Source organism: Amblyomma americanum, chromosome 7, assembly GCF_052857255.1.
Source record: "Amblyomma americanum isolate KBUSLIRL-KWMA chromosome 7, ASM5285725v1, whole genome shotgun sequence".
Classification (NCBI taxonomy): domain Eukaryota; kingdom Metazoa; phylum Arthropoda; class Arachnida; order Ixodida; family Ixodidae; genus Amblyomma; species Amblyomma americanum.
The window spans coordinates 134,418,609-134,445,469 of NC_135503.1; the positions used below are offsets into that span (position 1 = coordinate 134,418,609).

The 26,861-nt window shown below is 46.8% G+C and overlaps 1 protein-coding gene across 1 annotated transcript in view; it reads left to right on the plus strand.

Annotated features, from left to right (window-relative positions):
• The window catches only part of LOC144097471 (uncharacterized), a 53,037-nt gene that overhangs the window by 17,295 nt on the left and 8,881 nt on the right, over nucleotides 1-26,861 (plus strand). The window contains exons 2-6 of the mRNA XM_077630191.1: nucleotides 4,654-4,818; nucleotides 8,052-8,266; nucleotides 9,605-9,735; nucleotides 21,645-21,771; nucleotides 25,600-25,776. Of these exons, the coding sequence (XP_077486317.1) occupies nucleotides 4,680-4,818; nucleotides 8,052-8,266; nucleotides 9,605-9,735; nucleotides 21,645-21,771; nucleotides 25,600-25,776 (789 nt within the window). The 5' untranslated portion in view covers nucleotides 4,654-4,679. The remainder of the gene's footprint in view (nucleotides 1-4,653; nucleotides 4,819-8,051; nucleotides 8,267-9,604; nucleotides 9,736-21,644; nucleotides 21,772-25,599; nucleotides 25,777-26,861) is intronic.

The window sequence follows — 26,861 nt, forward strand, 5'->3', positions numbered from 1 at the left end:
ATTTCGCGCGACAACAGCCTCGACTTCACTACAACCAACGCTCTGACCACGCTTGGCAAGCGCCGTACGTTGGCCGCTGGCGTCCTCCACCTGTGTGTTACCGCTGTGGCATGACCGGATATATATCCTGGTATTGCCTCCGACGAGGCTCGATGCAACAAGATCACCGCTCGTGGTCGAACGCTTCTCTCAACCCCGATGTTAAGGTTCAGCACCCAACGCTACCGTCCTCTTGGGGTAGCTACCGTTCGGCACTGCTGCAAAATGCCTCGCCTGCGTCTGACCGCAGCCTGACACCACCACCTTCACGTCATCGGCGCTCACTATCGCCTCGGCGCACCGGTGGACAAGTGTTCAGGACTGAATTTACTCTGCTGTCGCATTTTACGCGTGACGTCATACTTGGAATTTACTTTTTGCAGCAGTGCGGTGCAACATTATACTGATGTACTGGAGGGATATCATTCAACGCTACTCTGATGTGGGCTCTTCTGGAAAGCTTCTCAGTTGATTTTTTAGCGTTCTCTGTGTCAGGAGACACAGTTGTCCAGGCGATGTCCGCAGGATATTTGCCGGTTGTTTGATCAAAAATTTTGTGTTACACCTTTGACGCCGTGATGGAATCTACTGCATTTACGTGTGCTAAGAAGAGCGTCCTTGTGTCTCATTGCATAGAACCCGTTACTAGTGGCCACACCACGCTGTGGACAGTGAACTATTCGGAAGAGCCCGCCGTATTACTGCGTGGCATGAAACTCGCAAATTACGAAGAAGGCTTATCTGTTTCAGTGGCGGCGCTCAGTAACCGCGCTTTTGAAGATCCAGGACCCCGCTGTGAAGAGCCGAAAGATCAGGCTGTGATTAATAGGTCTCTTTCCACAAACAGGCGCCGCATTATGGTGGAGATGCTTTCGAAGCAATTTTCTGTGTTTGATTTCTCCAGAGACATTCAAGCATCCGTTCCACGTTCTCGCATTCACCATGTGGTTGATACTGGCAGCGCACCTCCAATACGACAGAGGCCTTACCACGTATCACCGAACGAACGTGGGCTAATAGACCAAGTTCATGACTTTAAACCTGGGAGTTATCTAGGAATCTTCAGGCCCTTGGGCAGCTCCAGTTATCCTCGTGAAGAAGAAAGGTAATACGTGGCGATTCTGCGTAGACTATCGTCGCCTAATTTTCATCAAAATAAAAGATGTGTATCTGCTCCCACGCATATAGACGATGCCATCAACTGTTTTCACTCTGCCTCATACTTTTTCTCCGTTGATTTGAGGTCAGGGTACTGGCAAATACTAGTGCGCTCGAACGATAAAGAAATGGCGGCATTTCTCACAACTCATGGACTGTATCAATTTAATTTTATGTCTTTTGGACTATGCAATGCACCTGCCACATTTGAAAGATTTATGAACAATATTTGCGCGGTTTGAAGTGGCAGATTTGTTTGTGTTATTTTGATGATGTTGTGTTCTTTGGGAAGACCTTTAGCTCACATAACAGCTGCCTCGCTATCGTCCTCGACTGCAGTGAAAGAGCGGGCCTGGTACTTAACTCTAAGCAGTGTCACTTCGGCGAACGGCAAATAATGGTCCTCGGTCAATTGTTTGAAAAGGACGGTGTCCGGTCGGATCCCCAGAAAGTTTAGGCTGTCACCAACGGCACAGCGCCGCAATCAGTCAAGAGATTGAGCAGTTTTTAGGGCTATGTTCGTATTTTCGCCGTTTTGTTCCGCGGTTTACCGACATCGCCTCCCCTCTCAAGTGTCTCCTACAGAAAGACGTGCCATTCCAGTGGTCCCCTGACTGTGAGTCTACATTCCGGCATCTAAAATTTCTCCTGACGTCGGGTCCTATCCTGAGCCATTTCTGGCCGTCTGCTCCCATAGAAGTTCTCACCGACGCCAATGGTGTCGGAGTTGGCGCGGTGCTCATCCAGCGCCACGGCGGAGATCAGCTTGTGATAGCTTATCCCAGCCGGTCGTTGAGCAAGTCGGAACGGAACTACACAGTTACCAAACAAGAGGGCCTCGCGGTAGTTCTTGCTGTGCAGCGCTTTCGCTCCTACCTGTACGGCAATGCTTTTACCATCGTCACCGATCATCATTCCCTCTGTCGGCTCGTGAACCGCGAACCATGCTGCCGACTTGCCCGCAGGGCTTTGCGAATAGGAGAGCTCAACATCACTTTCGTGTACATAAGCGGTCGTCAACACGCCGACGCTGACTGTCTCTCGCGCTTGCCGCTTCCAACGACTGGTTGCGATGGCGACAACTTCAACGTCTGCCTCGCTTCTGTATCACCCACGCTTCCTGATCCTAACCAGTTCAAGACTGAACAGCGCAAGGTCACGGAACTAACGGCGCTTTTCGACGCCTCCAGTTATTCCCCTGCTGCCCGTTTCTGTATTCGCGGTGGTTTACATTAAAAGAAGAATTTCAAACCCGGCGGTACACGGTTCCTTCCCGTCGTGCCGGAAAGCCTTCGCATCCCTTTTCTTCAACTGATGCACGATGATGCCACGTCTGGCCACTTGGGAGTTGCCCGGACCCTTCACCGCACACAAGAACGTTTTTACTGGCCCAAAATGCGTCAAATGATTCAATTATACGTAGCCAGCTGTGTTCAGTGCCAGCGTTTTAAGATCTCTGCGTCGTGTTCGCCAGGCCAAGTGTACGATTTCATCCCTCCGGCCACACCATTTGAGCAAGTGGGTATAGAGCTGTTATGCCCTTATCCCCGGTCTGCGAATGGTAACCGCTGGGCGATCATGTGTGTTGACCACCTAACTCGATACTGTGAAACAGCCGCCATAATATCCGCCACTGCTTCCGATGTGTCTATTTTTATCCTGCACTTTCTCATTCTCCGTCATGGGCCTTTTCGCGTTCTCATCGATCAGTGATCGTGGACGCCAATTCACTGTGGATGTTGTCGAAGAACTTCTTCGTCGCTGCGAATGCGATTTTCATGACTCGACACCGTATCATCCACAAACGAATGGCCTCGTTCAACGCACAAAACGGCGGCTCACCACTATCCTGGCAGTGTACGTCGGTCCTGATCATAGGAACTGGGACGGCATCCTCCCTTTTATTACATATGCGTACAATACTACACAGAGATGAAACAACTGGTTACAGCCCATTTTACCTTCTGTACGCTCGCGTTCCCCGCCGCTGCATCGACATCATCCTTCCTTTTTCTGTCCACGACGAGCCTTCCATCGCCGCCACTATCTTCCTAGCTGTCGAAGCACGTCTAATTGCCCGCCTCCGCAGTTTAGACTCGCAGCACAGCTCTAAACACCGCTGCGACATCCGCCACCAGCCCATCTCTTATGACCCTGGCAATCGAGAGTGGTTGCGGACGTCGCTCCGCAAGCGTGGTTTGTGTCAGAAGCTCCTGGCCCTTTTGTTGTGCTCAAGCGGATCAGTGATTTGAGCTATGTCGTCTTCTGCCTTACATACAGTGGCCGATGCTCCTGAAATACCAAGTGGTGCATATTGCTCCGCTCAAATGATTCAACCCTCGGGACACAGCTTAGCTCGCCGTGGGAGGCTTCGTCTGTGGAGGGAGAAGTGTAACGTGCTTTGTGTCGACGACGGAGCGGAGGAAATCGGAAGCGTAAAACATTAAGAAGCTGGTCGGCCTTGCCGGGTTGAGCTCTCCGCACCCGTCACTAAACCTCTAAAATAGACGCCCCATACGTACTCAGTGCCTGCTGAGTACGGAACAGTATAAACTATCTACAGTTTCGCTGTAACTACGCACTACCTACTCGCAAATACTCATACGAGTTTTATCATGTCTGGATTCCTTTTCGAAGCCACTGCGTTATTGCCATAGTGATGGATAAGGACGCCCTTGCAACGATATTTAGGCGTGCGGCATGGAACACTACATATCAGGTTTCTTCGACTTGACGGACGAAGTGTCGCTTTGGATCATGGGCACGCTCTTATTGCTCCACTTCGTCTGATTCACTATTTTTATGAACGATGTGTCTATCCAATGACTATAAACAAAACGTGTTGGCCACTTCGAGGGTCTTCATACGCGCTTGAAGCAGTTGGTCATGTGCGTGAAGGCACGGAATCTTATGGAGGGACCGTTGTCTTGGTTCTTAACGGCTATTCTTGAGTGTCTCGTAAGGTCGCTATGTGAAAATAAACAATAAATGCAGTAGGACATAAAATTTGCGAATGTTTTGGCCTAAGCACGTGTATAACCGTAATTCATTGTCATGGACGCCTCCGCGGTGTTTCAGTGGTTATGGCACTCGCCTGCTGACCCGAAAGACGCGGGCGCGATACTGGCCACGGAGGTCGAATTTCGATGGAGGCAAAATTCTAGACGTCCGTGTACTGGACGATGTCAGTGCGCGTTGAAGAACCCAAGGTGGTTGAAATTTCCGGAGGCCTTCACTATGGCGTCCCTCATAGTCTGAGTCGCTTTGGGACGTTAAACGCCCATAGACCGTTGGCCTGTGACTGTCATGCGGTCGTGCTGGGCAACCGATAGCCGCCTTCAGCCGGCGGTTCGGGGGTGGGGCAGCGGATAGACTACATGCTGCTAGAGCATTCTGGGACGACAGACGCGCGTGTTGATTTATAATGTGAAAAGCAGGTGCTCTTGTTCATTTCAGAACCGCCGCCGCTGCTCTGCCATTTAATGAGCGGGGAGCATTTTTTCCTGTCGCACCAGCATGACAGAAGGCGAAGGCTACGAAGGCAGCAGCTCCCGTCCGTGGGTATTTGTGATATCTTTATCCTTTTTGCACCTCAGGATGAAAGCAGCGGTGGCTTCCCTGGTAAGAGCTCTTACTTGTCAACGTTCAGCTGCTTTCACTGTCGTCGCCAATAAATGATTGCCGTTTGCGGCAATGCACGCACACAGCTGTGGCACAGCCGTTGTAGGAATCTATATTATGGGGCAGCCAGTAATGCTTGGACGTGCATTTTATCTGCCCAGAAGAATCTCGATAAACGCTGGGACGCAGGAGTCACGCTCGTTTTGTAGGCGCACGGTTCACGCATTCCTTTCGGTTCGTGAGTAGCCCGTCAGCCAGGAGAGACGACTTTCAGAAGCAGTAGAATCATTGTTTTATTCACACGCTATGAATTACTCTTCTTCGGGCAACAGTGGAATATTTAGCACGCTACGCGCTATACGAAATAGCCCGTCTCACGCCCGCTAGGTTCGGCCAGTAGCACAGCTTCAGCGCCAGCCAGAGCAAACCACACGCCGCCTGCAGCGCACAGGACGAATACCAAACACTCGATCCACTACAACAATCGTACTTTCCACCGGTCGCAACTTGCGCAGCGCGACTTCGCTGGCAGGAGTGGCTGTAGCCCACGTCGATGAAGAGACTGCGGTTAGTTCCCTGGACTGCAATTATGCTTCTATAATCGCCCTGCTATCAATCTGGTTGTGATGCGAACAGAGAAAAAAAAATGATCTGGTTGCGGTCGGGATACAACGTGGCCGTTGCCGAATCTCTTGATTCTGGCATTAAGCAGAACTTATTCTCCTACCGCCAGCAGGAATTTGCCGCTCCTGAGGCAAAGCGAGAAAACAAACGCCTAAGTAGAGAAACGCAGAACTATCGCTAAACGTGAGAGCGCACCTATCTCAAATGGCGACAGGCATGCGGAGGAAGTGAAACAGACCATTGGCCACGCGTCCCCCTGCTCCTATGTCACTTTACGCTGATAGTGCGTTCACCAGCTTTGGCTTGCTATCACAACTAACTTTATCTCGACGAACAACAGAAATGGGGAAATGTGTGACGCGGATGAACAGTGTTGTGTGCACATACTTGTAAAAGGCATCACGCCGACAGAGCTGCAGCGGCGCTGCTGTCTTCCCGCACGCAAACAGGTTCGTAAGAAGTTCTGGCGGGCTAGTTGGTTCATAATGAAGAGATTGAGTACGAACTGCGCGAACAAGATAGTTTTTAGAAGGGCATGTTCGTCTTTCACACCGGCTCTGATTGTCCTGTAAAATTCTGCTGATGTTTTCTATCGTCGAGCCCTCTGGCGATAGTGTTTTTCTTGTTATGTTCCCGGGCCTTACAAACCATGTGTTTTCTTAAATAAAATCAGTTGGAAGTCTGCGCTTTGTCTGTCCTTTTGTGTGTCTTACGTCCCGTCTAGTTCGCGTAGTTTGTGCTCAGGTTCGTAAACTATACGCTAGCTGCCAGATCTACAAGACTGAGAAAAGGCACCAGAAACCACTTCAAATATTATGAATATACACCGTTTCATACAAAGCAGTCAACGCTGCAAAGTCTAGCGCATTCGTTCGTGCAAGTCCAGGCCCAAAAAGTTTAGTCCGCCATAATACCGAAGTGAAGAGAGGCATATTTTGCTCCTACAAATATCAAGCAACGTGACTCTCAGTGTTCTACTCCTCGTTTCGCCTCGTACCACATTTTCGTTCTGCGAGTGATCTAGAATTCGAGAAAAACAAATCTGCCGGTATGGTACCTTGGCTGGTAGGGCGACCGCTGTGACTCCATCCGCGTGTAAAAAGTGCACGCTCAGTGAACATTATAGCCAGAGGGCCCCAACAGCGCCTCACAGATTCGATCATTATTTCCAATGCTAGCTGTTTGCTTAGCGTTGTATTTCGCCCAAACTATAACCAAGGCTTTAAGAGGAGCGAATCACCGCGGCGGAGTAATATGGTTTCGCAGACGCGCTACTTCCGCAACCTCCGATGCGTTGCCTGCTATGTATGAAACGAATAATACAAAAACTATGACGCGTCCTTTTCTAAGCTAAAAAGAAGAATGGATTGCTTTAAGTTGTGCACGAGATCGTAATCTTTTACTTTTCTATTTTTACTCTAAATTATATTTTTCTAGTAAGCGCTGTGGCATCACGTTGTAGGGGTCCTCTCAATCGCACTTTGAAATTGATGTCGCAGGCTGTCTGTTTCGACACGCGTTTAGTGCCTTGTAGCGCGATCAAGAAGTACGTATATGGACTTCGGAATCACTGCCGCTTTTGGGCGCACTTATTATAAAGCCGGCAAAATATTTTCGAGGTAAGGCATGACAATCACCCACTGCCATCGCAACTGAGGTAGACGTAGCTGCCGGTTACGGCAATATTTCCAGATAAATCTGGGTCTATCTCGTATCACCAAGTGATGCAACCGCTTGCCGGCTGCTCCCACGCAAACAAATTAACATTACAAAGCAGCCTCGCGCTTATTTTATGTCTTCAACGCTGCCCCATCTATTGACACAAAGGCTGCTCTGCTGCCGATAGTATGGCATCCAGTTAATATTCTCCGGATTTGAAGCACTCTTATAGTGGTCGAGCGTGGTAGGAGGTGACGGGGCTTGGCTGGCTAGTCGGTTTCGAGCACTTCTGAGCACCAAGTGGTTGATGGGCGTGATGGTGCGGCTGAACTGATGAACGCGGAGGTCACTGCGACGAAGACAGCGGCCTGATTCAAAGAAAGGCCGCTCTTCCGAAGATGGTATGGCCGCTGGCTATCAAGGTCAGAGGAAAACTATTACTACCTAGCTAACTTGAATGTGTCGATCATGGCTGCTTCCCAGGCTGGGATATATGCATATAGACATATATTCATTTCATTAATTATAATGTGCTACAAAATCTCGTTATGCGGGCACTTTCCTTTTTGGTCAGAATATGGTGGCGACGGCCGAGAATTAACAATATGTAGTGGTGTTCATCAGCCTAATGCCACAGGAACTCACTGACTGCTGTAATTTGTAAGTGCGGACACTATTTTTCCTTAAGAACCAAGTTTTGCAATCGCGAACCATGAGAAAGCCTTACGTGAGGGGATTGTTAATCTAACGTACGAAATGCTAACACCCAAGAACCAACATTGGTTTGTCGCCGTCCAGAACATTAGCGTAATTTAAGAGCCGCCACGCGTGTGATAGACACATAATTTAAGTGCTGCTACAGCTTGCGATATGAAAGGCAAGAAACAATCTCGATTCTTCGTAGCGCTGAGACTTTGCTTATTTGTTTCATTTGTACACTTCCTCCCCAGAATCAGGCTACGAATACTTTAAAGACCTGGGAAAATCTACTCCATTCCTTTTCCAACTGGATGACGGCCCTAAGACACCGAGCCGGATAACATGGCCCAGCTTCATCAATGATGCCAAGACGCTCTACCGAACGATGACATGTCGAGGATTCGGTGTAACCAGTCGCACCTACGTAACCGCAGTCGATGCCGACAGGCTCAAAAATATCTTTACGGTGAGAACATCGCTTTGGCAACGCGTTTGTCGAAGTTACTGCGGCAATGAACACATTGGCGGGGAGACACATTCTTAACAGCTGCTTGCAACATCTTTCGTAATCGTCGCATTTTTTGCTCGCGGACGCGTTTCCTTTGATATTTCCATCATCCTGGTTACTGTTTCGGGGTTCGGGTTTCGACACCATGAAAGGGTTTGAGTCTCGGCACTAGAGCCTTGGCGTAAGCGCTGTTGTGACCTGAGACTCATCATGGTAGTCTGGCCGAGCTTTATGGCAGACTGCACGGCTTCCGCGCAGGACCACGGCCAGCCCAGAAACAAAAACAGGTAAACTAGAACATATCTATATGACCTATTTGCTTATGCGTCGTATAAGAGTTTGGCACGGGGGCTGACAACATAACAGCTTTTCGAGAAGGCGCTGGCTCTTTGACAGCCGGTGAATATCCTCTGGCTGCGTCTCCTCCGCTCGCCCTCCTCCACTCTTCGCGCTCGCTTTTATACCCGCTGTGGTATCTAGCAGCATGCATCTTCCTAAGTAGGTTCGGCACAGCGTAGCACCAAGATTTAAATAATGAATACGTTGGAGATATTGAAACAATATATTGTATTGATTTCGCGCTTTTCGGTATCGGATATTTTGTTTCCATTTAGCAGGGCTTATAATAATACTGTGATTATAATTCAAGATATATTTATGAGGTTCAATGATCCTGTATTCAAAGAACAACGCAGCGCATTATACTTCAAAAAAAAATCTGTGGTAGGATGGCCGTAAGACACATTCGCAACCGCAATGCGCTTTTCGGCCGTAAGTGTTATTGGAAAACTAAGTTAGCCCAACATGCAAAGGTGCAATGCAACAAAAGCTGGCCTGTACTTCGAGGGAATAACGCGGTGGATGATCGGGGTGAGCTTCCCTGGTGTCGCCACTGGTTGTCATGCTGGGAATTCCACGGTCATCAATCGGTAGGAAACGGGCTATGGTCACAAATCGCCTCCAGCTCGTGATGAATGGTGGCAAGCTGTTCGAGCGTAGCGACTGGTCGATTCCAAAACTCGTCGACCATGGCAGTACGTTGTAAGGCATCTGACTCTTGCCTTTGCAATGTGGTTACAATCCTCTAAAAAATAAATAAACAAACTTTCGCGCTCGCGTACCCGCATTCCGTCATTTCGTGAAGGGCACTGATTCCGGTAGCAGCAAGCAGCTCCGCTATTATACAATTTATTTGGGAAATTAACTCCACTGTGTACTTAATATTCGCATACTGGTTTATTCCTTATTGCTTTCCCTGAATGAAATGACTTTTATTTCTTCCACGCATTTCTGCAGACTCTTCCACAAATTCTCGAGACCGAATCAAATTATCCAAAAGATGAGATAATAACATACTTTGAAAGTCGCCCAAGTAGCTGGAAACACTTCGGCCAAGACTCGTACGATCTCTACCGAGAGCTCACCAAGTAAGCAACACATATTTTTGGGGAATTCCGGAGCACGTGTCGTGCTGACTGTTCGATCTTTTCAGTCGTTGTCTGAAGTTGTCCGATATTTTAGGAAAATGGCGATTGCAGACTAAACTGGCAATTCCGCAACGTGGAGTTTGACACAATGCTCACTGAACGAACCCCACAGCTGAAAACAACGCTTCTAAGCATAGCTGGAATGAAAGAGCGAAAATTCCGCCAGAAACACTTCTCCCATCCCGGACGTCTAACGGAAATGTGGAAACAACTAAAATTTAAATCGACTGCGTAAATCTTCGGGATAGGCGGTGGCGCTAAAAGAGCGCAAGTAGAAAAGCCCAAGCCCATGGAAGGAAGTCGCAAATATAAAAGTTATAAAACCTTTGTGAGTAAAGTTCCGATACTGATTTATTTTCTTCTCTGGAAATGATTCCCCAAAACAAATGTTGGTGCGCATGTCTAGCGCCATCGTTTCGGTCTAACCTGAGCTATTTATGTTAATTGCGGTGGCTGCCGCAAGATAGCACTAAAAGTAAAAATACGCTAGAGAGGAGCGGATTAGGCTTCAACCTTTCTTTTTTCAAGCAAGGGGATTTGATTAAACAGTCATTACTGGGACTAATTTACGCCGATGATATAGTGCGAATGGCTGACAACAAGGAAGATTTGCAGAAGTTGAGAGACATATGTGGTACAGAGGGAGGTAGATTAGGTTTCAAGTTTAGTAAGGAAAAATCTGCAGTCATGATATTTAATGATGAGGTCGGCGAGCAGAGAATACTGGGGTTCACGCTATAAATTGTGGATGAGTACAAGTATCTTGGTGTGTGGATAAATAACGGCGCTGAGTATCTGACAGAGCATGAAAAATATGTAATGAATAAAGCTAGTAGGAATGCAGCTGTCATGAAAAATAAGGCACTGTGGAATTACAATAGGTATTTTGAAGAAACCATGTTGCACATAAAAAGACAACCACAGGAAAGGCCAAAGGAACTGAAAGAGCGCAAACTATCAACTGGGTGTATTTGTGCGAAAGTGCCTTATATATGCAAAATCACATCAAAAGAACAAGGAGGTTGAGAGAGGGGGTATATCCAAGCAACTCCTGATCAACAACAGGTGCGCAGAAAATACTTTTCCTTATTGTAAAGTTTGACGGAAGTGTCGCTAATACATTTATCACCTTTATCTTTTATGTGATAGGCCTCCAAAAGCTCACGCGCTGTTTTGTTATTACTTTTGCCTAGTATTTTAATCTGCTTAAGCAAAGGCTCGCATCCACTGCAATCAAAGCAATGAGCAGGCAAGTTAGCTCCTTCCTTATTCCGAATGGATCGGGCATGTTCCCCTGCGCATTCATTCACGCAACGGCCTGTTTGGCCTACGTAGGCACTTCCACACTTGAGTGGGATTTCATACACCACACCAGTGGCACATTTAACGAACGTCTCAGCATGTTTGATGCCGCATCCACTGCCTCTAGTTCCTTGGGTGCCGGCTCTCGGGCACAAGGCTGCGAGTTTCCGTGGGGCAGAAAAAACGACAGAGACGCCATGCCTCTTGGCCACATTTTCTACATTGTGCGCCACTTTGTGTATGTATGGCATCACCACGATCTTCTTTTTTGGTGGCGGCTCATCCACACTACCTCGATTTCTTCTTTTTATCTTTCTAAGAAGATTCTCGGCCACGGCTGATATGACATCGCAGGAGAAGCCGGCTGAAAGCAACCTTTCAATTTGATTATTGAAACTAATATGCATTGCATGCGGGCATGACTTGGTGATGGCAGATTCCAGGCACGAGCTTGCAATTGCTCTTTTGACTACCTTAGAATGCGTAGAATCAAACGGCAGTAGCTCTTTCTTTGCTCGTGGGGCATAGTGGCAGCAGGCGTGTTGTGAGCCGAAGTTCAGGTTGATATCTAAAAACTGCAACGACCCACTAGAAGGAAGTTCATGCGTGAAGGTCAGACCTCGCCCATACTGTCTAAAGACAGTTAAAATTCTACTCACTGAATCATTGTGGGTCAAGGTTATTTGTTTGGATAAAACAATCAAAAAATCGTCCACGTATCTAAAACACTTAAATACCCCCAGATTAGTAAGCTCGTCCATTAGAGAGCGGTCAATGGCGGCTAAAAATATGTTACAAAGAACAGGGGCGACGCAAGAACCGATACAAATTCCTTGTTTTTGAATGTAAAAGTTGTCTTTAAAAGAAATGAAGGTGGCTTGCAGATAAAATTCGAGCAAAGACATGAAGCTATCTGCTGAAACACCAGCAGAGTTTTGGAAGCCTATTAAACCGCTTCTTTCAATACAATCTCGGACAGCGACAAACAAACCTTGATGCGGCACTGAATAAAACAAATCCTCAACGTCTACTGAAAAGGCGTAGCCGATATGGTCATTGGAGTTGAAGAAGTTAACAACATCAGTCGAGTTCTTTGTAAAAAAGGGGTCTTCAATTTGTAAAGTATTAAGGTGCTTCAGTGTATACTGGCTAATTAGAAACTGCCATGATCCCTTCTCACTGACGATTGTTCTAAACGGCATTGAGTCCTTGTGCGTTTTTGCAGTAAAGAACACAAACAGCGCTTTTGTCTTACATGCAGTTATTGAGTTTGCCAGCCTGGACAATTCAAGGTCTCTGCACGAAGTAGCAGCTCTGGTCTTGATCCTTGTGGCACTGGGTTTCACCCGGACGAAGTTCTTTGCGATGGCTTGGAGCGCCTTCTCGTTGAAAACATTATCACGTAATACGACGAACCCTCCGTTCTTGTCTGCCTGAAGCAATCGTAACTCATTTTGCCTAAAAAACGAGACCACCCTTTTGGTAGGGTCTTTGGCACACCTGGTAGACGCCGTGTTGACTTTTTTGGTCAAGGCTTCTACACCTTCCAGCAGGCACCTTTCTTGATCTTCTTGGTCAGCCTGACTTGAAATCCGTCGGTTGATTGCTAGCAGGTCGTGGGCTGGGACTAAAGGCTGAAGACTGTACTTGGGGCCTTTGCTAAGAACGCTTGCAACATCTTCAGGCAAACCCACGTCATTCGGGACCACAAGGCTGCTGGTGCCAGCAGTTTTGCTCATTGTTCTGCTGTGAACCGCAGCCTTGTGCCCGAGAACCGGCACCCAAGGAACTAGAGGCAGTGGATGCGGCATCAAACATGCTGAGACGTTCGTTAAATGTGCCACTGGTGTGGTGTATGAAATCCCACTCAAGTGTGGAAGTGCCTACGTAGGCCAAACAGGCCGTTGCGTGAATGAACGCGCAGGGGAACATGCCCGACCCATTCGGAATAAGGAAGGAGCTAACTTGCCTGCTCATTGCTTTGATTGCAGTGGATGCGAGCCTTTGCTTAAGCAGATTAAAATACTAGGCAAAAGTAATAACAAAACAGCGCGTGAGCTTTTGGAGGCCTATCACATAAAAGATAAAGGTGATAAATGTATTAGCGACACTTCCGTCAAACTTTACAATAAGGAAAAGTATTTTCTGCGCACCTGTTGTTGATCAGGAGTTGCTTGGATATACCCCCTCTCTCAACCTCCTTGTTCTTTTGATGTGATATTGCATATATAAGGCACTTTCGCACAAATAAAACCAGTTGATAGTTTGCGCTCTTTCTGTTCCTTTGGCCTTTCCTGTGGTTGTCTTTTTATGCGCAACATGGTTTCTTCAAAAGCAATGTACCAACTTGCCCAAAAAGAAGTTATTCTAAACTACAATAGGTATGAAGCGGTAAGAGGGATCTGGAAAGGGGTGATGGTTCCGAAAGCCTGACTTTCGGTAATGCGGTCCTGTGCATGAGACCATTTGTTCAAGCAATGTTAGAGATTAAACAACGCGGCGTAGGGAGGCTAGCTTTGAGAGCACATGGCAATCCACCAAAACAGGGGGTACGGGGTGATATGGGATGGGCGTCGTTCGAGAGCAGAGAAGCTAGCAGTAAGATAGCATTTGAGGAGCGATCGAGAAAAATGGGGGAAAAACGGTGGGCTAGGAAAGTTTTCAGATACCTGTATATAAGGAATGTTGATACGAAATGGAGAAAGCGAACTAGAAAATTGACAAGCAAATATCTGGACCGCAGTAGGGGGAAAATCAGCCATTATCAGTAAAGAAAAAGGTTAAAGAAACAGGAAGAGTTCTGTGGAAAACAGGGATGCTGACCAAATCAGCACTGGGAACATACAGGATTTTTAAGCAGGAAATTGTCAAAGAAAATATCTATGATAATTATAGGGGAAGCTGATGTTGTTTTAGGCCAGGAGGGGAGTTTTGCGGACTAAGATATATAGAGCCAGGTACCATGAGATGGACACGTTGTGCGTTGAGTGCGGAGAGGAGGAGGAAACGGCTGAACACTTGATACTTTTCTGTAAAGGGCTTCACCCTACAATGGAAAGCAGCGGGGCTGATTTATCCAAAACATGGGGTTTAAGTACAGTGAAGGAAAAGTAGATTTTAAGCGGGGAGAAGTAAGTAAGCGAAGGTTATCTGATTCGTGGCTAAAATCAAGACAAGAGTAAAATTTCACAAGTCATGGCTAGGTGGCTTGAGCCACCGCCCGATTTAAAGGGTTCAGCTCAATCCATCCATCCATCCATCCATCCATCCATCCATCCATCCATCCATCCATCCATCCATCCATCCATCCATCCATCCATCCATCCATCCATCCATCCATCCATCCATCCGTCCGTCCGTCCGTCCGTCCGTCCGTCCGTCCGTCCGCCCGTCTGTCCGTCCGTCCGTCCGTCCGTCCGTCCATACATACATACATACATACATACATACATACATACGTACGTACGTACGTACGTACGTACGTACGTACATACATACATACATACATACATACATACATACATACATACATACATACATACATACATACATACATACATACATACATACATACATACATACATACATACATACATACATACATACATACATACATACATACATACATACATACATACATACATACATACATACATACATACATACATACATACATACATACATACATACGTTGTCACTAGTCGTCTTGGCATACTACGTTGAGTGAATGTGGAGAGATGGTTGTCCACCTCGAACAGCGTGTAAACATAAAATTCCGGATGAAGCTTGGCAAGACAGCCACACAGACGTACAAGCTCCTTCGTGACGCTTACGGCAACGATACATTATCGCTGGCGCGAGTTTTCGAGAGGCACAGGAGGTTGGTTTCGGGGAGAACGTCGGCGGAAGACGACACAAGGCAAGGGCGCCCTTCAACGTCACGGAATGAAAACAACGTTGCTGGTATCTGGGAAATCGCACAACAAGACCGCACCATGACAGTCCGCATGCTATCAGATCGTCTCGACATTAGTAAGACGACGTGCCGCCAAATTATGCGTGAGAACTTAGGAAAACGAAAGCTGAATGCCAGACTTGTGCCGCACTACCTGACACAGGACCAGAAGGACACGCGGGCATCAGTGAGCGCTGATTTGCCCTCCGAGGCAGAGCAGGATGCTGCATTCGTCGAAAGCATCATTGCTGAAGACGAATCGTGATGTTTTCAATACGATCCTCAAACAAGGAGGCAGAGCGCCGAATGGCGGTCCACAAGCTCTCCGACGGCGAGAAAAGTGCGGCGGCAGAAGACCAAAACAAAGACGATGCTGATAGTGTTTTTCGATGCCGGAGGTTTTATACGCCACTAGTTGGTCCCACAGGGGCCGACGATGAATCAGGAGTTTTATATCCGCGTGATCCAACACATGCGTGATTCACTGCGATGCCGTTGCCCTGACTTATGGGCATCTGGACAATGGAGCCTTCTCCACGATAGCGCAAGGCCGCACACTGCTCTCAGCGTGACAAAATTTCTCGCCAAGTACAGCATTACTGTGCATCCCCATCCGCCATACTCGCCTGATCTCTTTCCATGCGATCTTTTCTCTTTCCTCGTGTGAAGAGAGCCCTAAAAGGTCACTGCATTGGGAGCGTAGAGGCCATTCAAGACGCCACTACAAAGGAGCTGACAGCCTTGCCAAAAGAAGCATTTTTCAATTGTTTCCAAGACCCGAAGAAGCGTTGGAATCTGTGTACAGACTGCAAGGGAGACTAATTCGAAGTGGTGCTGCACAAATGATTTCGAGGTTAAACGCATTTTTCTTAACGGACTCAGCCTCGGAACTTTACGGACAAAGGTTGTATTAACTTTACGCCGTCAGGGAAGAGGAAAAATAATAAATATTAGATCGCAGTCTTTTTTTTTTACATTTCAGGCACTCATATGATGTGTGTCTCAAAACACAGTATGTGTTTTATGCCAAAAAAATGGCGCCTGAAAATTGCTGTCCAGAGCAGCCGCGAAGGGTTCTGTTGTGTAGATATAGCTCGTGCTCTTTCAAGAAAGCATTAGCAGGGAAAATTTCCTTTAGGTAATGTTTTTCGCCGTTGGTTTGAAATATGCAATCATGCAATACTTGCGCAGTTTTATAGCTTTATGTTGAAGAGCTAGAGAATTGAGATGAATAAATGTAAATTGCCTGGGCCGCGCTATTCTTTTAAATCATCAGAACAAAACGGAAAATGTAAGACAGTGAAGAGGAAAATTTTGCCCATCATTCACTCCGTCCGAGCCCCAGACTACACATGGTGTCTGAAAATCCCGAGGACAGTTCTCCAGATGCATCTCCATTGAGGAATAAAATGTGAATTCAAACAGCAACGAATTTTTATTTTCATTGCCCATAGGCAGCTCATAATTTAATTTATCATAGTGACGACCACAAGGCTGTGCGTGATTATTGCTGGCTGCCATTAATACTTCCTGGGAAACATTTTTTCTTGTGGTGGCAGGCACCCGCCCAGCTGTTAAGCTTCCCGATTTCCCGTTTCCCTTTAAAAAAAGATCTGTTTCGCTCCGTCAGGTACGTGTGCCTTGAATGTTTGCTCGTGCGTGAGTCAGCTGGCCCATTTATCCCACGATGCGGCCCTCGTAATGTGTTTTCTAAAGCCAGAAATAACACCTAGGACCTGATCGTACCTTAACGCCGATCGGCAGTTTTTGTATACTTGGTATCTGATCACTTATGTTGGTCATTTTTGTGTGAAGACCCTGGCAGCTTCAAAGTGTTATTTTGTTGAAATGAGTGGAATGCAACATGCGAACACCGCTCTTTTTACTCATCAGTGCGTCATTGTTTTTTTTTTCCTCTATTGATAGTGCATGAGGGAACGCAAAGGCTGAAGAATAAAAACCCTGTCTGTCCCTGACGTTTTTGGACAGCAGTACAAGTATAGAGGAAAATAGATACGAAAAAAATATTAAATGCGAAAATTGCAAAGCTCTGTACAGGGGTAACACACGCAGGCGATGTAAAGTCGTAATCGCTCAGATAGAAGCAACCGCTAGTAGCACTTTTCAAGTCCGTGCACAAAGAGCACGGGCAAGAAGAACTAGGAAGCTCGGGAGCATTAGGCCTGAGCGTAAAATTTCAACCAATACACGAGCAGCGCAAAATCCACGCTAGACAAACATGCAGTTTTTTCAGTTGCACGCACGAGCTACGGCGGCCGCGTACAAATGTCGAGAACAATGAGATTTAGTGATGATACATTTAGTATTTGAACTTTTAAATATATAAAGCATCACAAGTTGCAAACGAAACACCGCAATTCACCAAAAGTTTGTACTTCGCCAGGTCTGTTTCATAGCTAATAGACCGATAAATTAAAACTTGACAGCCATAAGTTTTCGCTAATGGTAGGCATCCTCTTCAGATTGCCGGCCGGGTATGTGTTGAAATGTTTTTGCATGGGGACATGGAGTCTTTCACGGATCTACTGCAGCAGTTTGAACCAAAACCGCCTGGTTCGCGTTTAGTATGCCTCATTTTCTGTTTCTAGGCTTCGTAGGTTACGTCTATCGCCTTTCTATTTGTCACATATGCATAGCGTTTGTTTATTTGTGCTTAAAGTTTTATTATCGTCTTCACCAAGGTGTTATTCTATATCTTAGCGTGTAGTAAAGAACAGAATATTAAAGCAAATGTTCTAAGCAGGAAGGAATGACATCCAGGAAATCAAAAATGCTACGATTTAATAATTTTAAGCCAGTTTTAAATTTATGAACCTGCTTGGTGCACGAAAGTTCTTCAGTTCTTCACATAATGACATATAAAAAAAATTTCTCGTTTTACCTGCTCGATTAAAGTGCCATCACAATCTATTTTCACAGTGGCGCAATCTGCTGTATCTGTTGGCTTGAAGATTATGTATTTTTGTTTCGCTTGTATTTTAGCTCCGTTGTTCACTCAATAGCCACTGCGACAGTTGAGCAGCTATGCGCTAGCAATTCCTTCCAAGTATTCCTCCCTTAAGACAGTAAGAGGAATTCGTGTCAGCCTGTAATACTCTATCTGCGTATCTAAGTATTGAACTACTCTTATTAATCAAGACTAGAAGTACGGCTCTCAAATTGAGACGTACGAAACACCATATCAGATTTTTATATTAGCAGATGAAGTGCCGCTAGAGTTAACATAGAGATACCAATCACTGAATTTTTTTTTTAAAAGTCAGTGCTACCTCACGACACCGTATATGTCGGGGTCTTTTAACAATATGTGCCGAACGGTATCAGATGATTTTTCTCTGGACAAAAATAATAGTTTAAAGCTTGCTCTAAATATTCTTACAGATTTATTTAAAGGGGTGACTCGGCCTGAGCCTGGTGCGTTAGCTCAAATACGGCGAGCGTCTTTATCCATGTCAACTCCACCTCTTCGCCGTCTTTTCAGCGTCGCGCGACACGTCACTCTTCGCAGACGAAGACCCCTGGTACAGTAAGTCAGGGTCATCAGAACGGCAGAGCTTCATCTGTGCAGCGTGCACAACGTGTGTTTGACGAGAGCGGCGACCTGGTGAAGATTGGCGAGACACGACGTATTTCAGGTCATTGAACCGAGCGAGCACAATAAACGGGCCTGTGCAGTGCGACCGCCGCTTCTGGGACAAACCACGCTTGCGGAGAGAAGTGCACAGTCATACTAAGTCGCCGGGTAGATGGCAGACATCCTTGTGCCGGCGGTAGTAGCACTGATTAGAGCGGGCTTGCGAGGCCAGAGTGTGGAGCCGGGCAAGCCTACGAGCCGTTTTCGACCCAGTTGTCTTCTTGAACGCGGCCTGCTTTGTCTTCAACGCTCTGGTGAAATCCGCTTCCCTTGCCTGAGCGAAGGAGCGCGTCCTGGTTCGAGTGTCTGAGAGCCATGCCACGTTTGGATTGCTACTCTTTCTAACGAACTTGCCGTATTACCGCGTGGTTTAAAATTAGCCAGCTTTGAAGAACCCCTTTCTGTGCCTGACGTCGCACTCAGTGACAGTGTTGCTCGTCCAACCCGACGCCACGACTTAACCGACTGTCGATTCTTGGCCATGATCAGCAAATTCCTATCCACCAACGACCGTTGGATATTGATGGAAGTTCTTCTGAAGCATGTGGACGTGTTCGCTTGAAACCAAAAACAGCCGATTCCTCCTTCCCGAACCCATCAGATGATCAACACCGGATCTACACACCTGGTTCGACAGACGCCATAACGCGTCTCGCCCTCAGAACGTAAGATCATTGCTGAACAGGTCTGTGACTTGTTGCAACAAAGAATTATTCAATAATCATCAAGCCCGTAGTCCGCCCTTATGATCCTAGTGAAAAAGAAAGATGGCACTTGGAGATTTTGTGTCGACTACCACCGCCTTAACACTGTCAAAGAGAAGGATGTGTAAGCTCTCGCACGTGTTAATGATGCCATTGACTGCCTCCATCCAACTTCCTACTTTTCCTCCGTTTATTTACGGTCCGGATATTGGCAGATTTCGATGCCCCCAAAAGACAGAGAAAACGGCGTTTCTTACCCCACACGGGTTGTATTTAGTTAATGCAATGCCATTCGGCCTATGCAACGCTCCTGCCACCTTTGAAAGATTTATGGATCCTGTTTTGAGTGGACGCAAGGGGCAAGTTTATTGTGTTATCTGGATGATCTCCTCATTTTCGTGAGGACCTTCGCCGAACATAACAGCCCGCTTAGCCACTGACCTTGACTGCATCGCGAGAGCGGGTCTCGAACTGAACTCCAAGAAGGGCCGTTTCGTTGAACGCCAAATCATTGTGCTTGGCCATGTTTTTGACAAGGATGGCGTCGGACCCGACCCACAGAAGATTGAAGCTGTCAACTGCGGCAAAGAGCCCAAGTCTTTGAAAGAACTCAGGAACTTCTTGGGACTTTGCTCTCGCTTTCTGCGCTTCACCCCCAAGTTTGCTGACTTAGCCTACCTGCTCACATGTCTCTTGCAGAACGGCATTCCTTTCAAGCGGACTGCAGTATGTGACTCTGCGCTTCGCCAGCTGAAGTTTCTTCTTAACGCGCGGCCCATATTGCGTCATTTCCGCCTGACAGCTCAGACTGAACTTCACACTGACGACAGCTGCATCGGCGTGGGTGCTGTGCTCATACAACGCCACTCTGGTAATCAAAACGCAACCTAAGCAAGTCAGAGCGCAGTTACACCGTCACCGATTAAGAGTGTTACGTCGTTGTTTCCGGCGTACAGCGATTTCGTTACTACTTTTACGGCCATGTCTTAAAGTGATAGAAAACACCATTCTCTTTTCTTGCTTGTGAATCAGCGTGATCCCTGTCGTCGGTTTGTCTGCAGGGCATTACGCCTTCAGGAGTTCCGCTTCACAGTGTCGTACAAAAGTGGCCGCCAGCACGCCGACGCTGACTGCCTCTCGCGGATGCCACTCGCGGCTACTCATTGTGATGAAGACAACTTTGACGACTATCCTGCCGCCGCTTCCTTACAGTTTCCGGATCTTGAAACCTTCCAGATGGAACAACGCAAAGACCAGCAGATTTGGTACCGCTTTTTGAAGAGGACCGTGATCCGACATCGGCAAGCTCTTTCTACATTCGCGGAGGTTTGCTCTACAAAACGAATTACTTGTCTGTAGGTGCGCGCTTTTTCTTGGACGTTCCGGCTACTCTCTATTCCTCTGATCTACGTGCAATGCACGATGACGTAATGGCTGGGCAAATGGTGTTTGCTACGATCCTTAACCAAATTAAGGAACGTTTTACTGGCCAAACATAGGTCGCATGACTCAGCGTTGCGGGACTTCCTGTGTGCAATGCCAGCGATTCAAGCTTCCAAAACTTCTCCGCTGAGACGCATCCAATGGCACCTCCGAGCACACCATATGAGCAAGTGGGTCCTGACTTGTTAGGGCCGTTTGCCCGCTCGTCCAAAGGCAACCGCTGGGTCATCGTGCGCGTTGATCACCTCACGCGCTACTATGAAACTGCCTCCATACCTTCCGCTATCCCAGCTGAAGTCTCTCTCTTTATTCTTCATGATGTCGTCCTCCGCCATGGGCCTCCTTACGTCACTATCAGTGACCGCGACCTTCAATTTACGGCAGAGGTTGTGCTGCAACGTCTTGCGCATTTTCTCTTGCTATTTGCGTCGCTGAACACCTTACCACCCACAAATTAATGACCTTGTTGAACGTACCAACCTGACACTGATGAAAATGCTTGCGATGTATCTCTACTCACGTCATAAGAACCGGGACGACGTGCTTCTTCATCCACATCTCGTCCAGCTATTCGCCATCTCTTCAGCCTCGCGTGACAGTATTTTGTTCTCGTTTCTTTAATAGGTATCAGTGTCACTTGCGTGCATTTTTTTTCTTCGGGGGCCCTATTGCGCAGGAGTAATTATCGGATTGTTTTAAAAAAAGTAAACAAGTCGAGTGTTTGTGACTCGAAAAAAATCGAAAGAACAGAAATTGCCCGATAGTTATTAATGTCTTATGCTCCTCGCAGGATGGTGACATTCATCACTTTGATCACTTCTGTAGCCGAACGGGGTAGATATGAAAAAGAATGTCATGTTGAACCAATCAGCTCCTGGGATGACTCATGTCTTCTTGACGACTACCAAACCAGCCTGGTGAGTGACGGCGTCCTGCTATAGTAAGACTCTGCAGATGGTGAGGTGGAACGAAGGGATGATATTTCCACTCCTCGTATAGGGCTCGCGGAAAAGGTGTTCAGGCACAAAGCGCGACATGATATGGGAAACTTCAGAAAGGGTTTATATAAAGCACACAAAGTACACAAAGTACTCTTACAAACGCAGTGTCCACGAAACGAGAAATCTCGAGATATATCTGTAAGGCTATGGCAAAAATGGCGGCCCAAAGCCGTGTTCAGTACACTGGTCGCAAATGAGGTTGGAACCTCTGGGCATTGCTTACGGCGACATGCCGCAGCTACGGCTATTGCTATATTGGGAGGCACATTTCCTAAACGTTCCACCCATCCGACTAACGAGTACTTGGCCAAGGGATACCTATACCAAAGTAAGAACTGCTGCAATTCTCCCGCATAAAAGGCAGTTGCTCTAACACGAATCCATCGCTACTCCATACTGCTGCACTGCAGTGTCACGAAGCATCCTCTGTCCAATGTGCGACGCTTTCTTTGATGTTTTTACTGTTGCTTAATTGTTGCTCTTCTATCATAATTTATTTTGCCTAAACGCTGTTTTTTTCTGCAGTTGTAAAAAATTGAGGTGTTAATAAACAGTTATAGTTTTACAATACAGGTGTTAAAAGACAGTTATAGTTTTACGTACGTACAGCTCTTACTCATCTTCATCATCAGCCTGAATACACCCACTGCAGGGCAAAGGCCTCTCCCATGTCTTTACAATTAACCCTATCCTTTGCCAGCTGAGCCCACCCTATGTCTGCAAACTTCCTAATCTCAACCGCCCACTTAACCTTCTGCCGCCCCCTGCTACGCTTGGCTTTTCACGGAATCCGCTCCGTTACTCTTAAGGGCCAGCGGTTATCTTGCCTTTGCAATACATGCCGTGCCCAAGCCCATTTCCTCCTTTTGATTTCGACTAGGATGTCATTTGCCCGAATTTCTTCCCTCATGCATTCTGCGCGCTTGCGGTCTTTTATGTTACACCAATCATTTCCGATTATTTTTCTTTCCATGGCTCACAGCGCTGTCCTTAACTTAGGCTGGGCCCTTTTCGTTAGCCTCCATGTTTCTTCCCCGTAGGTGAGTACCGGTAAGATACAGCTGTTGTACCCTTTTCTCTTGAGGGATATTGGTGAACTGCCATTTATGACCTGAGGGAACCTACCATATGCGCTCCACCGCATTCTTATCCTTCAAGTTATTATCCTCTTATGCGCAGAGTGCAAAGGGTCACAGACGTGCGTGAGATTCATATTAGATAGTTTTAGTTTCACGTACGTAGAAGCTTCAAACACGTAAATGTGAGAACTATACGTGTGCTACGCGTATTTCACCAGACACGCTTTCAATTTCACGTACTGCACGCAGACTGGATGGACATAAAAAAATAACCTGGGATTGCTCGGGTGCGCTTTTCTGGGTCATCTATCGCCAAATATGGACACCACTTTAGAATGTAGTTCTCAAATTGGCTTCATTTTCCTCACATCACGTTGCAAGAATTATTCGTCGCTTTTGGAAGAGAGAAGGCGCGGAGCAGCATATTTTTTGTACGGGGTGGCTGTCGTCTGTCTTTTGGCTCACTTTCGCTATTTCGAGTTCTCGCGATGCCATTGTTGTGACGATGACAAACGCAACATCGTCAGGCTTAAGAGCTGAAAAGTCGCCCTTCTGTCTAAAATAAAGCTATTTGCCGCTTGAAACTTTATGTGAGGGTAAGAATTGTCAAGCTGAAGGTGAATAAAACATTTTCGGGCAAGATATCACGTCGAGGGTTTAGAGACGAAGCTATTATCGCCGTGAAGCGGGCGGGCAGGGCGCCGCTATGTTTGTCAACGTTACGTACTACACAAGCAACGCAAAGGCCGCAACGTATAAGTCCGAATCTCACGTGCGTACGTGATACTCACGCAGACCTTGGCGTTCTGCGCATGCGCAGTGGTCATCCGTAAGAGCTCTCCGTACGTGAAGGTTTGAAGTACTTGAAACTAAAAATGTCTATTATTGACAGACACAAAACTAAGCGAGTTTATGATAAGGAAAGTTAACGCAGACAAAGATAAGCAAGAACATCAAAACCAGAACCGAACTTTGGAACTTTATTTAAACGCTCCCTCACTTAGCGGCTTGACAACATTATTCATTGTAGTTTTGGTCTTTGTCACCAGCTGATGTACATTCTTTCTAGCTACCACTGGAGCTGCAGTCGTCCACTCCAAATGATGTTGGTCTCGTGTTATTGTGTTCCCTCATTGTCACCTAGAGTATTTTCACGTTTCACTAAAGTGGTCTATAATATTTATAGGCCAAATGTCTTGTTAATTCTGGCTCAGGAAGCTGCACATTGTAGCGCTACGCACAGGCCTGTGCTTTCTTTTAAAGAGCCTTTCAGCTGACTCTTGCTGCGTGCTGTCGGCGCCAATGCGTCAGTAAGGAAAACTCTCTGGTTCTTACTGCAGGAGGGCTAAAAAAAGGCTATAAAAAGAACGGCTCAAAATCCACGAAAATTAGAGCGAGCGCTTCGTTCCTGTGAGCGGCGTTCGGCGAAGCACAGTAGGGCGCGATCAGAAGCAGCGAAAGCCTGATTTCCCCGATGGTTAACGTCATGTCCGCCTGTATACGACCTCCGCACACAAACCTGACGATACGCTACGCCAACGAGCTAGCAGGGAGACCCAGCTTAATCGTTGGCTGCGCCAACGCTTGGGCTCCGAGCCTTAAAGTACGCGGCACCATTTACATGCCATATTCATGTGATGAAAACTTCAGTTAACCGCGGATTGTAACATATTGGAATATTTTTTAACCACTTCTCGCTTTCAACTTCTCGGTATTACATAGCACACCCTTCTCAGTAAAGACGAGGCTGCAGCATTTTTTGAAGGTTTCGCAGCAGTAGCCTTTTTTCTTTTCCTCAGCGCATAAGATGTCCCAGTCAAGGCAAGGCTTTTTCTGCAGCATTGTAGATACACTTAAGTAATGGCAGTGAGTTGGCCATGCTATGAAATGTGCAGAAAAGACCGCTTGTTGTTTGTTCAAGCAAGGCGGTGGATGTGAACGAAACAGAAGTATACCGAATTAGTGTTTACAGGTGATGGCGGAAGAATTAAAAATTGCAGACCATTGCCGGTTTCAGGTGTCCGCTGTAGACAGGACAGGGCAGGTGATCAATGAGAGCCACGCAATACAGCAGTTAAATTCATTTGACAGCTGCTATTGGTCAATATGATCATAGAAATGGTAATTGACAAATTGGAGGAAATGTAAAGTGCCAACGGTCATGACACAAGTAAAGGCGCGGTGGCTGTTCAGATCTCCGCAAATACCTGAACAGCTTCATGACTGAAGTGAGGAACAAGGGGATAGAAGTATGGAGAAAAATGTCACTGCAGTCCTGAGCTCCTTGCGCAGCTCATGCTTGTCATGCTTATGCCCTGTTTATCACGCAGCACTTGATAAACAGTGCATTCTAGCCAGGCAGAAGACCGTCAGTCGTGCCGCACACGTAACGTAACATCACCACATGGACGTTTAGACCGTGAGTGGAGTCGTGCGGAGACCCAGGGGAACTGGGGGCCTCGATTTCTCGTGCTAAATAAAGTTTCTTAGCCCGAACGCCTGATCAAACTTTAAGAAATTAAAAATCTCTGCTGGAAGATGTTCACACGCATTTGGTTTTCGTCTTTTCCTTCTTGGCATTTTCTTCTCGTCTGCGTATTTTTGACGCTGTATCACAGTGCACGAAACGTTCCTGCTTATGCTGTCATCTCTTCTATCTTTGCAGGTGAGAATGCTTAAGTTTATAAAAAACATGACCAATCCGGCAGCAAAATATTTCCTTGTGCTAGATCTAGGTGTTCGATACTTCATGAGAGTTGACCCGCCGCCTCTACTTGATGTGGACTTGCTCTCTCCAGCGAAGAAACCGTGCTCTGATTCCGACCGATTTGACTATCCCTTTGTAAGTGGCTTGAGAAGAGCACTTGGTTGGCGCCAATGTTTTTATAATTCTCTAGTCATCATCGCTTTATGACTTCTAGTTGACAGATCCCAGCCTCAAGCGCTGCTGCCTCTGGTAACCAAGGCTAGAATTTGCGCTGCGCCTTGCTCAATCGAGCAGGACGGCGCACACAACGTGAAAACAAAATTAATAAGTATGTAATCAGTTATAACCATTTTATATTGAACCCGCGACAGAACGTCAATGTGTTTCGGTTTTATTTCGAGATTGTTCTAATTTCTGGACGCGCTCGGTAGTATGAGCATATTGCTGGAAATATGCATAATTTATGAGTAGCACACGAGTAAAAATTATCGTTGTTACAAAGAGCCTTAAAAAATCATTTCTTGAATGTTACCTTACTCTCGACTCAGAGCAACCACGGTGATAAAGCACATTTAGTGACAAAAGCAAAATATTGGTAATCGTAGGCGAGGCAAGGAACAGAAACAAAGAAGATATTTGACCTCTTTCGAATAGATTTAGTAGTTGAACTTTCATTACTCGCATTCACACCGTTTACTCGTACGTCAGACAGTCCTTTAAACTGCAGAAATACGGAAAGGTAGTGCCTTTCAACAAAACTGCCATGCACTTACCCCGTATATACGCATTTTTGAGGTGAATCCCACTGGATGATCTCGTGGCCGCGGTGTATAAAGATTTGGCTGGCCATTCACTTACGTGCTTTACTATTGTGAGCTCTCACACACACACACACACACACACACACACACACACACACACACACACACACACACACACACACACACACACACACACACACACACACACACACACACACACACACACACACACACACACACACACACACACACACACACACACACACACACACACACACACACACACACACACACACACACACACACACACACACACACACACACACACACACACACACGCACGCACGCACGCACGCACGCACGCACGCACGCACGCACGCACGCACGCACGCACGCACGCACGCACGCACGCACGCACGCACGCACGCACGCACGCACGCACGCACGCACGCACGCACA